The 15,530-nt window shown below is 28.3% G+C and overlaps 1 protein-coding gene across 4 annotated transcripts in view; it reads left to right on the top strand.

The window, feature by feature from the left end:
- Window positions 1-15,530, top strand: part of LOC114130276 (B-cell receptor CD22-like) — a 332,047-nt gene that overhangs the window by 205,601 nt on the left and 110,916 nt on the right. For all 4 annotated transcript variants that reach the window (XM_050204078.1, XM_050204079.1, XM_050204080.1 and 1 more), the window contains one exon: window positions 11,939-12,049. In XM_050204078.1, the coding sequence (XP_050060035.1) occupies window positions 11,939-12,049 (111 nt within the window). The remainder of the gene's footprint in view (window positions 1-11,938; window positions 12,050-15,530) is intronic.

Below are 15,530 nucleotides of genomic sequence, written 5' to 3' on the forward strand. Positions count from 1 at the left end.
TAGTAAAGATTATAAATTCATTTTCAAAATAAATAATAATGATAATAATAAAATCATAAAAGTTTAAAAACTCAATTTTTTTTTAAAAAAAATAAAAGTGGGATTTAAATAACATGTTTTTTAATATATCCTAACGCACTGTAAATTATATTATAGTATTATATAGGTATTATAACATTACACTGTAACGGTACAACTTATATAGTACGCATATGCTTATATTATACACCACGTTCAAACATGGCGTTTAGCAGTTAAAAGTTAAAACCTCGGGTATCATGTTTGTACTCGGGTCAGTTACTTAAACGACGTACATCGAGTTCAAATAATATTATTAATTATTGTAAATACGTTTTCCACAACACACAGTTTGCACCGAGGGCTATAGAATTTGCGTCGGTTTGAGGAGTCGAATCAAACTACATAAATATATTACATTAGCGTTACATAAATTGTTTTGTGTGGTTACACATCTAAAATGTATTTCGCCAACAAATCGCATTGTAGACTCTACACACGCGCTTGGTCAGTTGTTCGTTTTGAGGTTCTATAATCTATGTTATAATAATAAGTAATGACATGGTTATAGCGCACGCGCATCACACACGGTTTGTAGCGATTCTCGCAGAAACAAATATTTTACAATATTTTTCGTAAAACTTGGCCTGCTGCAGTTATAGGTACTACCTCACCTACAACTCACCTACTGAACACGCAAACACGAAATTCCAAGGGTAAAATATATAGTATAATATGTGTTTATGTATCATAAATCTTGTAATAATATGCTAATACACGAGTATAATTATTAATCAATGTACACGGCGCATTTAAATTGTTATTAATTTTTTTTTTCGATCTTAATTTGATAGTTTTGCATTCTAACGAGCAGCTAATATACAAAATTATATGATTCGTTTCAATTTTTAATAATCCCGATACCACCATAATCGTATACGATCGTATATGTGTTACCTATTTAAAAGTTTGCTATAACGTATCTTAAGTTGAATAGGTAACTCAGTATCTGTCCTACACTTCGTTGAATGTCAATATTCACTTATTATAATAATTTGTGATCGAATTAAATCGGTATGATTTGAAAGCCGGTATTATCATTTGTTTTCCGCGAATTCCTGCTCTCCAGCCAGAACGTTAGTAAAAATAACTACATATTGTATTTAGATTAAATAACCTATATTAACGATGCACTTACCGGAAGTATTATTAAAACGTTTACGTGTTCGAAGAAAATTAAGAAAAATAAGAATTCCAATTCTTCGATCTCAAATGTACTGTGTCAACACGGTTAAGTACACAGTTGTACTCAGTACCTATATTAACTCAAATACTTTTAAGTGTTGTAGCTGTGAGGAACGCTGGAAAATTAATATTATTACTTATTAGTAGGTCTTGGATTTTAAAGCATATGCTTTTATAAATGATATAGAAATCTAATTTTTATACATAAATTCGTTTCATGTCATTCTAATTCCAAATCAAACAATTTAGTTTGGTTTTTTATGTAATTGAGTTTTTGATTTTTCAATGCTTTTTTCAATTATTTCAGTTGTGAATTTCTAATAGGTTTATTATTTAGTATTTTAATAATAATAAAAAAAAATAATTAATAATAAATGTAAAAACCAGAATGTGGGTATAAGATTATTATTGCTTTCGTTATCAGCTTGTTTATATTAAATATACATAAAACGTATAGATTATCGATCTACATAATATAGCCTTCAGTACTTATATATGATCAGTATGCCTATAACATCGATATCGACCATATCAAAATTTAATATTTAATATTGTAATTTATTTGAAATCTCTCGAATGAAGTATTATGCAAGGATCATTTCAGTGGATGTAGAGAGTTCGTATAAAAATATTCTGTTTCACTGCTGAAAATCTAGATAAGTACACGGTAGTTAATTTAAATTTGTTTAGTTTAAATTAATTTTTCAATTTTTTTTATTCATTTTTATAACTAGTTCATGTTAATTTTTGGTCATGCTATTTTTATTTTTTTTTTTTTTAAATATACGAGTATATGGTTATTTTTTGATTTTTCTAAACAATCGTGTGCCTTTTTAGTTGTTTTAAAATTCGAGCCCTACTTATTAGGCACATTATTATTGTTTTATCGTAAAATTGTGTACACCAGTACACTTCTATAGTTCAGAGGGGGGGGGGGGTAGACGAATACCAATAATACCACAATGCGTAATTTAGTATTTATATATTTAGGTATGTAGTCAACGGCTATCGTAGAGTCGTCGTTGTTTAATGTCGTTCACGAAATAACCAGTGATGAAGGCTTTGACAATACTCTGTCATATTATCACGTTGTAGGCCGCATAATGATTACAATTTTTGTAAAATATTTTTTTTAAATATTGATGCGTAAAGCGTGTCGTTTTTCAACAATCGAGCACACAATTATTATTATGATAAAGACTTACCCCAAATCGTGTATTATGATTGCTGTTGTTTATTAATAAATTGTCATAAATATACATTCAGGCGTTCAACTTATCGTAAAATAACAATAATATAAAATATTATTTATGCGTGAAATTTCTATACATATATATATATTATATAGGTAACTTCCAATCGCACTGTACAATAATGTGCTGTTAAGTTGATGTTTGAAAATTCACAGACCCCAATTCCACGAATTTCCATTCCTCAATCGCCCCCACGTCCGTACAACGCACGTATTTGTATTTTGTGTACTTCAGCGCACAACGACATGCTTTGGGTCAAAGAAACTTTGTGGTGAGCTCCCTCCAAATGTATTTATAATAATTATTATGTACTGCGATAAACTCATTATCCGGCCTTTGCCGTGAGCCAACTCGAAGTCACGTACAGTAACTCGTAGCTTATTTTGAGGTGTAACCGATATAATATAACTTAGGGTATACTGGTATAGGGTTACGAAAAAGACCGACCGGTACAACCACCGTTGCTAAAATCGTTTTTATCTTGGACGGACATTGCGTTTAGAAAAACATTGGTTTCGGAGTCCTTGCAGGGCGATTATAATAAAGGATACTAAAAAATAAGAAGTATATATAACCCCCATAATGAATCGTTGTTGTGCGATACACAATACCACTGTACACTTTACTTTTATTACAAGTACTCGCATACAATATATCATCATATATTATTTTTCTAAAATATTACATTATATAATACATAATACAGGTACCTATACTCTTTTTTGATGAAAAATAAATGTCCATGATGTTACTTTGGATGATGCTAAATTGTGTTCATAACATTAATTTTCCATAATATAGCTCAACTATTTCCTCGAGAATACTCAGTTTAGAAGATATTACATTAATGAATTTAAACGAACGATACAAGCTTTACGTGTATAAGATGCATTAAGCATCTATTGGTAGCGTTTTACTGTATATTTAGGAATTATGTGCATAGGAACCATATTTATGGCTGTAGGTATATGTCTCGGGTTGTAGATGCATTATAATATTTAAAGGGAATTCATTTTGTTTTCATTCATACTTATGTATAATATTGACAATACTGAAATATTTAGGGTTTAAGCTAATAAAATATTCAAACAGTAGTAGACCCGAATTAAATACATAATTTGAAACTAAATTATTTATTAATATAAAAATTTTACAGTCGTATACCATTAAAGTATTTTAGGTACCTATATAAAAATAATATATCCATCGACCATCATTGTATTTTCATAATAAATGTGTGTATAATATTGGAGTTTGTTTTCAACTTTAAAATTTAAAATAAATTCATTGTAAAGTGCATTACATAATATAGGTACTGTCAATTATAATCTTCATGAGTTCTATACGTAATTGAAATTTGACTATTTTGTATTTATTATACATAAGCAATATTGATGTAGAAACATGATTTCGCTGAAAAGTCAAGTTTAAATATTTATATAGATATATTATAGTATAGACAGGTGGAAAATTTAAATTACAAAAAAATTAATGATTAATTACAATTTAAAATAATATAAAATTAAAATGATAATATTGATGGCGTGATTGTGTTTTGACAAAGTTTTTAAAACTAAAAAAAAAAGCAATAGGTACGGTGTTAATTTTTCATTAAAGATATTTTTCTAAGCGCGATTACAATAGTTACATGAAATTAAATAATATAATAATAACTAGTAAGATAATCCAGATTGACTGTTCATAAAATAGCAATATGATAAAAAATGTTCATGTTTCTCGATGGACGAACGATGATTGTTTAGGCTTGTAGATTGTGAACACTGAACCTGTAATATTCTGTCGCCTGGGACTGTGTTAGCCCTTCGCCGTCACACGACTGCAAATCTTACTTCACCGTAAAAGCGCTGCGAAATGACTTTATAAAATATATACAAGTGTAGGAAAATATGATATATATTTTCGTGTAATACCTTGACGTTATCTCATTGTGACGTCAATTTAATATACTCGTATAATATAATATAGGTATAGTTATATTATTGAAATAGTATATTATATATCTAACCCGCGTAACACACATTCCGCGTATTACACGAGGCCAGTTGTTCGGTTCTATATTATTTTTGTTTTCGGTGGATTTCTCTATGGCAACCGTTCCTCGGCCGAAGCAGTCATGTGCATTTTATACGTCGACTTCGTAATATTATATTATTTTCGCGTTTATACGAGTATACCTGCTCTATAATATAGTATTGCAGTCGTACTCGGACATAGCATCGCGACGGGGGAAGTCGCGTTTACATCATCGAAATATGTCTACGGCATGTATAGTCTGTTCGATTGGATTCGTACGGCGTATAAATAGCGAAAATATTATAGATAATATATTATTATAACCCGACAGGAATCGATCCGAAGTTTTCTGTCAAACCGTAACACTCCGATGACCTATACGAAGACGATACGATTAAGTAACCAATACGTCGTATATAACTGATAGAATTTCGGAAAATCCCGAGTTATGGAAAAGTCGTATATATTATCATTACCCACGACTGCAATACTTATTATTTCCAAAAATCAATTAAAATTCAAAGTAAACTAATTTATTCTTTTTTTTTTATTATTATACGAATTATGGTTATGTTGTTACCTCTCTTTGTGTCACGCATAAAAGTTATAGTAGATAATATCTATTGTCTAATTAGCTGAACAGTTTATTCGACGTTTGCAATTTATACTCTTAGTTTTACATGTACGAGAAATTTAATTTCGTTAAATTGTATCAATAGTATTTGTATTGTGATAACAATAATGATAACACTGCAACGAAGAACGTTTCGTAACGTTCCGCCTATGGAAACAAAAACAGTTATAACACTGCAACCACGGTTTAAGATCTATCTTAAACCGTGACCGCAACTATGAAATATCGATTTAGTACATATTTTTTAAATTCAGTTGTATCAGTGTTGTCATAGTATGATGTCATCGTGTATAAGGAGAAAAAATATATTATTACGTTATAATAATATTATGCTGAGCGGTAGCAATAGTTTTGAAAATTGATTTACATTATTATTATTAAATAAAAGACATGTTTTAGTTGAAAATAGGATTCGAAACTTAACTCCTATCAATATATTCATATAATATATTTGGTGGTAGATCATAATATTATGTTAAGTACCTATTCATATTTCAATATTTTATCATATTATATTTAAAAGTTCATCATTAATGAAAACTCTAGAAGATATTCTATACGGTGAGTTGTTTATTATTATTTATTGTACAATACAAAATTGATTGACTTATATTAATATTAGTTGTATTCTAGTTTTTGATAAAATAATTATTTATAAAAATGAAAATAATATTATAATGATATTATTCAAGAAGTCGGTTTGTGGTTTTTATTGATTACATTTCAATTCAAATAATGTTATAACTTATAACATTAGTTTGTTGACAAGTTTAAAAAAGATTGGTATTGATATTCAAATACCTATTTACATTCTACATCTTATTTGAAACCAAGTAAAAAGTATATGGAGTGGTTAAGAATTTACTAGAATCGAAATATATTAATTAGTTATAAGCACTGACGGATCTCACTACGGCTTTATAGATTGACTTTATTAATATGTCGTCGAAATATCGAATTTATATTAATAAGTAGAGTCTAAAAAATAGAAAGTTGAATTTTAGGTATACTATACCTAAAAATTAAAGTGTATGGTACATTTTAAAATCCACGACTATACATTAGTAGTATTATAATTAAGTAATAAGAATTACTAATAATGCTTAAATTCTTAATATTTATAATAAGCAAAATTATGCGCCTTATAAATTAAATTTATACACAATGGTAATTATTACCTTTTTACTTTAAAAGTAAAATAAGATAAAATATGTGTTTTTTTATATTCATTTAATAAACAATTGAATAATTTGAAAAATAACTCCTTTAAGTGTGTACTTACTATGCGATTCTTTTTATAAAATGTATATAAATTAAAAATGAGTAAATAAATTTGAATGTACATTAATAAAAAAATATTGCAATATAAATTTAATTTTTAACTTATGTTAGTGAAATTAAGTTTATGAACATTAACTCAAAGTTGAATAAAGTGTTGCTATTACATGAGTTTTTAACTTTAAAAAAGTTGAAAACATTTCAAACACGATTTCTGAACAATTAACATTTTGGAATTACTACGTTTTTGTTAAGCACGGCTGAATAAGGTATTATATTTTGATTTAGCGAAACTTATTTAATTTCTCAGGTGATGGGTTAAATATAATATTTTGCCAACGTATTTTGACTTTTGAGTTTATAATGGAAGTCGTAACAAGTACAACTTGTTATGAGTGGGTAAAGCGCCCCTTGAATTTGTGAGCTTTAGACGAATACAAATTTCCCGCACTAAGACAAAATCCTATATTTTTCATTGAATATTGATAAATAATAATAAAAAAAATATATATATTATTTCAATTATAAATGTATAAACAAGCAGATTGTTTTCAAAATAGACTAATTACTTCAGTTATGAATATTTTCGAAACACCATTTTTAAATTATGATTTAGAATAGTTAGAACTACTGAATTACGATGTAAATTTGGTGAATAAATGTATTATGTTGATCATAAATAGATAAATAGATTATAGAAACACATATAAATTAATATATTTGTGAGTGGCATGGGTTGGTCGTAGGGAAATATATATATTTAAAATAAATTAATAGTTATTATTGCAAAATAAGCATGATTATACCTACATATTATTATAATATTATAATCGTGGTTGAAAAAAAAAAACAGTTTTTTCTCAATAATACAAAATGAATACTTAGGTAATTTATTTATAACTATATTTTGTTTCAAGTGTGATATATTATAGATTCAGTATAAAGTTATATTATTCTTATATTATCTACACCGTATAATTGTATTATATTATACTGTGATTCAAAAACAAAATTTATGTTTCATAGGAAAAATTACTATACAATTTTTTTTTAAATTCATGTTTAAAATTAAAAAAAAAAAAACAATTATTTTAAATACATTCTATTTATTCTAATCGTGATAATAATCTATTTAGTATTTATTACTTCACTTATTGACACCATGACGTATTATCATGCCGAAATCTGTCTATTATTTATACTGTTTCAATAAATTGTTTTAGTTTTATTGTAATACTTACTAATTACTATATTATGTTCATCGTAATATTATTATAGTATATAGTTTAGTTATTTAACACTCATACTGTCACTCATCGTTGAATTGTATAGTAGGTATATGATAGTTGATAGGTACCTTATTAATGACGGCTGTACAAAGTATTTTATAATTTACCGTTTTAATATTATGACGATAATATAGCTAATGTTCAAGGTTCAACGTGATTTTTTCACGTGTTATACATAGCTTGCAATTTGCAGAATTTACATATTATTATTTTTGGGCAATTATGATCAATCTAAGTAGGAAAAATCCGTAAGCCACAAAATATACGTCATTATTATAGCTGAAATCTGTTTTGCATATTTATGACATTTAACGCTATTAAGTACCTATATAAAAATTAAAGATTGTAAGTACCTCTTCATAGCATATGTTTACTTTTGAGTTCGATAATAAATTTAAAATGGAATATATATTAATTAATAATTATAGGTATATATTAACATACATACATTATTTTAAAATATTATATAAGATCTTACAAAAATTATTATGTTTTGTTTTATTACTTAAGTTTATATATAATTATTTGATATTACATTTTTATTTGCCTATAAAAAATATTTCAAAAAAACGCAAAATTATATACAAATATATAGTTATACATAACAATATACTGAAAGGAACATTTCATTTTATAATTTTATACATATTTTTAATATTCAGTAAAGTTATTTTTAAAAATGAAAACTTATTTTATAAATATGCTATATTATTATTTTCCATGCTCAGCGTTTAATTTTAGCTAGAGAAATTTAAAGGTCTTGTTTCGTGTTACATATTAAGCACAAATACAAACACATATTTTACTGTCACTCTTCCAAACACTGATAATATAGGTAAGTACCCGTGCAATTTAATATATTAAATCAAAACCTATGGGATGACTTACTATTTATGAGTCTTTTTGATTGTTAGCTTGCCAGGACAACGAAGGGTGACGGGTGAAAAAAACAATTTCTTTCGACGCTCCGGGAAAGTAATTGAATATTCCTTGGTTCTCAGCGGTGGAAAATAACTGAGGAATTTTGTCGTGAAGCGCTATATACACTTGAATGCTGCTGGGGGGAAACTCCACTCTCTCGAATATCTTATCCACTGACAAAATATTTTTCAATTAGACAAATGAGAAAAAACAGTACACCGGTATTTGAACGATCCCGGTACGATTTTTCTTTTTGTTGTTATTATTATTTTTTTTTCTATTGACCGACTTGTCAAATATAATTTTATTGGAATTTTATAGTAAAGCTAAATAATATTCATGTAAAAAAAAAATAAATTCCGAGTAATCCACGTGCCATTTTTTAGTTGTCAGAACAAGTGTTCGTTTTAAAAATTATATTCGTTTTATTATTATTATTATTATTATTATTTATTATTACATGTGAGAATTTCAACAAAATGAAAATTGTGTTACATATTTGCACATTTTATTTTTTACAAGGGAATATAATTTGTATACTAATAATTTTTAATTTAAAAAAAAAAGTTGAGGTTGAAATAAACTATTATTATTATTATCATATTAAGTATTAATTCCAAACCATGATTTTACTACCGATAGTAATGGAATTTTTTAATATATATTATATACCTATATTTTTTTAATTGTAGGTTGATATTATTTTAGGTATTCATTAATACATTTTAATGTATAATAATAGTATGTTTACAGGCGCAACACAATCATATCATATTTAGAATTAAATCGTAATAATAGTAAAATTATAAAAATATTTTAACATCATAATTTTTATAGGCTCCAGAATAATATAAAGAAATCGTTTTATGAAAATTTAACCTAACATTACTAACTGTCGGCCAAGGGATGTGAAAATATATTAGCATGATATGATATTTATCAGAGGAGGTGGGGATAAAAATTATGAAGGGTTGGTATTATTGAAATACTAATAGAAACCAGCTGCAGACCGTCTATATCCGTCGTTGTATTTATTTTCAAGACTAGTAAAATTATTCATGTATTTCAATATTTATGATCTGTCTTAACCATTACATAAATAATATACAGTCGTTTAAAACGCGTATCAACGTACTAATAATGCGTACCGCACTTGCTTAATACATGATTATAAGGGCAACATCACTATGTACACTAATCGTTTGAAATGTATACAGTGTACACTAATGCATTCGTATAAAATATGCACTAATCTTGGATAATGTTAATATTCTGCTGAATATATTACAATAGTTTCACGCGGATAACTTGGTTTTAAGACGAATTCGGTGTAGATAACATGCGTCATTTATCATAGAAATTGTCGTCATAATGATATTGTTCTACAGTGTTATAGTAGTAAAAACGATTACTATTAAAACATACTATTGTAATAAGTGGGGACTTCTGTATACATTTATTATAATCGTGATATTGTTTTATATTGGTATTTGTAACGACTTTATGATAACGGCGATATATATATATATATAAATACAGTGTTAGTCTACCGTTTTTATTCGTACCGCATAGATTTGTCCGTTGATGTATAAAAGACCACAAACATCCACTGCAGTTTGAGTTTTATTCGAGTAATTACGGAGTTAATATATAGGTAGTTCTGATGACTTTTTAGAATTTTATGTTGATTTAATTTTCTGCAAACAATAAATAATATAACTTAAAACCGAATTAGGGTTCCGTTAGGTGAGTATTATATAGAACTAGGTATTAGCACAATACGCAATAACTGTTATAGTTCATAAGTACAACGACTTCATATAATATACCGATGATACTATTTGATCTGTCGATTTATTACCATACTGAAGTATTTATCTAAATCAAATTAGTCTTTGTAGCTGATGATTAAGTGTTATTATCTCAACGCACGTTTTACACATACTGCTGTACCATATATTTTGCTTGTCCAATATGGGTACTATTGATATATTACATCGTACTCTATCATGAGTATCGTAGGTAGTGAAACGGTCGGACGGATGAAGAGAGGATTAGACCTTAAACGGCTCCTCTGTTCTAATTACAATAGGTCCAAAACGCTTTACCGTATGATGGTGGTGTAAGTATGTATGAACATACATAGCAGCTGCTGTTACTACAAAAGTCGGCGGTGACGATTGGACGAGCTTGCTGGCGGTCGGTGTGGGTGGCGAAAGGCATCGACAAATTGCGCGTCGCAGGGCACACGTTATTGTTAACCGACTATACGGCGGTGGTGGCCCAAGTCCATTTGTAATTTTTCCACCGGAAGAGCTTTAGCCACGCACTACAAATGACCGGTGCAAATTGTTCCGCTGAAAGGAAAATGTATATATATCTATAAATCGTATACGCGTCGTTTTCCCAGACCGTCCGCTGCAGGGTCGGCACTATACCACTGCCAGTTGATTAGGTTCATTGGTCCACGATCGCGCAACAATGATTTTCCATCCCAACGGTACGCGAACATTGTCGAGTATATAATGTACAGAGAGAAAGAACGACTACAGAACATTGTTCGAATCATGGTAAATACCACGGGTGTGGTAGTCGGTGATATATATAATATATCTGGTTATAAAAGGTGGGTATAGCGGTCGTCATCGTTGTCGTCATTGTCGTCATCTTCGCTGTTTAGTTGCGGTGGAGAAGTGCGACGACGAGGCTGATAGCGTGGTGGTAGAATAGTGGTGTTGGTAGGTAGTGACGGTATATAGCGGGGAAGTTGGCTTTGTGGAAATAATATATATATAATAGCTCCGGTCCAAGATATGGCCGGAAAGGGAAGCCGCGTGGACACACAATAGTCGAACAATTGTCGTGTCTACGGTGGTTTCCCAAATCCCTTCCCCCCACACACACACAATCCTCGTGCCGTCATCCACTATATATAGAGTGTCCTCTAACTCTGCTGGTCGTGCACTACCGCCCTGCCAGCCACTGACACTTGGGTTCACCGCATCGATTTCCGTCGGTTTTTGGCGTTGTCGGACACGATGATAATAGAAGAGACTCGTGCGATTTAATATTTACGACTGACCGCGTCATCATTTGCCGTTTATACACGTGTCGTTGTTATATATAAATTGTCGTCCCAAAATAATTACACTATATTATTATAATAGGTACCTATTTGGTATACGCATAATAATAATAATAATATTGCATTTAATAATGACGTCATGATCTAATTGATTAATGGTGTTCGTGTTATTTTGTTTCAGTGCCGCCCGATCATCCGGTGGTGTTCGATAGGTTGGGAAGGCAATTGAACATGACGGTCGGTCCACTCGACGAGGGCGACGGCATTGCGCTCATTTGTCGCGTCAACGGTGGTAAGTGATTTTTTTCTCTTCCCATTTGCCGTAAAAAATCGTGCATGGCAATTACGATATTAAAATATTATTTTTATGCAGTTTAAATATTAAACGGTTTATATGTATACTATGTAAACAAACGTTACGCATTTTATATAACATTACATATTTCATACACATTAACGATAGTTAGTCATATTATCGTCGCCGAACAACGATATATAGTATGTTATAATAATGTAATCACTGTTCAGTTAGAATCAACGCTATTAACTTATTAAGGCAGTGTGGGCAAACGATTATTTGTGTTGATCATTTAGGTACTTTTTGATTTTGCTATAATAAATACGCCGAGAGGCGAAGGTTGTAAACGTGAAAAAGTTTATAATATTTTCTCGCCGATGACGCAATCATTTTATTATTTAGTTTTAATTTTAATTTTCTCATTCCGTAGACTTTAAAATTAATTTTAACTCTGGTTCCGTGAATGAGACACTGATTCAATATTATATTATTGTTTCGTTTGCAGATTAATTAAATTAAATATATTATAGGTAACTATCACACAAAGGATTTAACTGATTAGAGAAACGAATTAGTAGATAAAAATTGAATGAATAATGTTAAATTAGTCAATTTATTTATATTTTGTCATTGTATAGTAAAAATTATTATGAGCTTATCGTAGGTATATATTAACAGCATTAACTATTTGTGTATTTAAATTCAGTAGATATATAATATATTATAAAGTATAATAATTCTTATTAATTGGTAAAATTTATCGAATTTCTAATGAGAACCTATAATATTTTTTTGACGTTACTTGAAATGTGTAGGTAATCAAATGTTCGTTAAAACTGTCGTTTAACATAAACTTAGGATAATATGCATATTTTATATTGTGAAAATAATACCTGAATAATTCGCGTTTCTTAATTATATTTCAATAACTACTAAACATATTAATATTAATATATTTATTAATTGAGAATGATTCCAATTAATAGCTTAAAATATTGGTATAAAGTTATTAACAAAGTATATAACTAGTTAAAAATAAAATAATATCAAATTCATCATTGTTTCTATCCAGTTCTTTAGCTAACTTATTCATTTTGCTTTTAGTCAAACAATATTTTCACCCTCTAGTTCAACCACTAAGTACGTTATGAGAATATTGTATTCCTTATCGTATTATTTCTGATTATAATTCTGCTGATATTCATAATACGTTATACTTAGAGATAGATAGGGCTATTTTATGTCACCGAGAATTAAATTTAAAGGCTCAAAATTATTTTTCTCGGAATGCATTCATAAAACAAGTGTATACCTTACTCTCATATTATTTTATTTTCTTATAATGGTATTCAGTCATAATTATTAATATATTATTTTTTTTTATAAATCACTTGAGGTAGCAAATTTACCAATAATATCATTATTGCTATTTTTAGTTAAGATTTATTTTTCAATACTCATTAACATTATTAAATTATAAACCTAGCTTTATAAATTGAACAATCGAATGATTTTGTACATACTTAGGTTTTTGTAATCGACGATATTCTCACTTCCTTGCCACGATTATACTCTAAAAATATACGATATTACGACATCACTATAATAATGATAATATAGACAATATATTATATTCATTATCTACAACATACATACTATAGAAAACCACAAGTTTATGTATTATGAGCGTAGAACCGTAAGCGCATAATTATTTATTTCACTATTAATTATACACCTGCAAATACCAATAAAACGAACTGTTTCCAAATTTTACATAGATCGATATTATAATTATGGCTTTTGGCTTTTATATATTAATTATACTACTGTATTAATAATAAAAAATTGACTTAATAAGAAACGTAAAAACCCAGAATGCGGACTAAATGTTTATTTTTATTTTCGTTATCGGATTTTTTTATTAAACATATAGATTTTCGATCTACATATAGCCTGCAGGACCTATTTGGTCAGTATGCTTTTAACACCCATATCGACCACTTCAAAATTTAAGATTTAGTGTTATAATTTGAAACCATTTGTATGAAGTATATATATATATATATATATATATAGTACTATGTATAGATCACTTCTGACTTCAGTGGATGCAGAGAGTTAGTTTTTATGTTGAATGTTAAATATCCTGTCTGACAATAGAGTGAGTTTCACTACTGCAAATCAAGGAAAATACACGGTAGTTAATTATTTTTTTAAATTTAAATCAAGTTTTTACTCATTTTTATAACTAGTTCATATTAATTTTTGTTTTTGATTTTTTAAAACAATTATGTGCTTTTTATTTGCTTAATATGCTTTAAAATCCGAGCCCTATTAATAAATAATAACAATTAAAACATAAAAGACCGTGTTTTACCTGGTAGGCCTTAAAATTTGGTACGGACAGGGATCCACCTGGAAAATCACGATTTCCCGTTAGGCTTATTCGCCCCTGCAGGCTATACTAGCTATATGGTTTAAGAAAAAAAACATGTACATTTTATAAATAACGTAATAGCTATTTTTCTGAATCGTTCGTTTTATTAATTGTATGTATGTATATGGTACTGTACATACATAATTTAAATAATAAATGTTTTACAATTTTTCTATAACAAAATATTATGAGAAGGTATTGTTGGTAGGTTTTTCGCTCTAATCGACCATGTCCCCGAACTCTATGTCTACCGCAAGGCCCCTATCCTATATATCACGGAACTCTCTCTATAATTATACACCTACTCGTACTAACACGGTTGTGTGAAATTCACGGTGGTGAATTATACGACTTCAATACAACTATTTATAAAACTAAACTTAAAGCTGTTCGCCAACAATTAGGAACTTGCGGAAGTTATTAACCAAACAACTATATATCTGTAGTTAGTACCCGTGGCTATACGCTCAATTACTATGATATAAATTCATTGAATATTCAACACTATAAATACAAACTGCACTAATAATTGAATGAAATAATTCATTAGCTATTTACTTATTTTTTATATTATAGCTTCTGATCAATGAAACTATTGACGTCGAGTATTATAATATGTTATATATTTCAATACATATATTTTATTGAATTAGCGAAAGATTTTTAAGAATTAAAAACGCAATGTTTATGATTTTTAATAAAATAATAAAAGTTTATTTAAATTCCGGTCGAGCACCATTCCATTTTTACGAGTAAAAGAAACTTAAAATAACTTTAATCTTAATTATAAAATATTAATGACCATCAATCGCCATGCATATTGCATATTACTTATTAAATAATATGGTTGATAATATTATATTTCGCATCTACAGTGAACACCAGGTATTTATAATTTTTTTTTATTAGTGATTTTTCTCTTGACAAATAATTATATTATAACATTAATATAACAATATGAAATCGCATAAACTATATTATTCTGAAGTTTCAAATAACCATCCTTGTATATGATTTATAATCATCTAAAAGTAATAA

Source organism: Aphis gossypii, chromosome 3 (genome assembly GCF_020184175.1).
Source record: "Aphis gossypii isolate Hap1 chromosome 3, ASM2018417v2, whole genome shotgun sequence".
NCBI classification, from domain to species: Eukaryota; Metazoa; Arthropoda; class Insecta; order Hemiptera; family Aphididae; genus Aphis; species Aphis gossypii.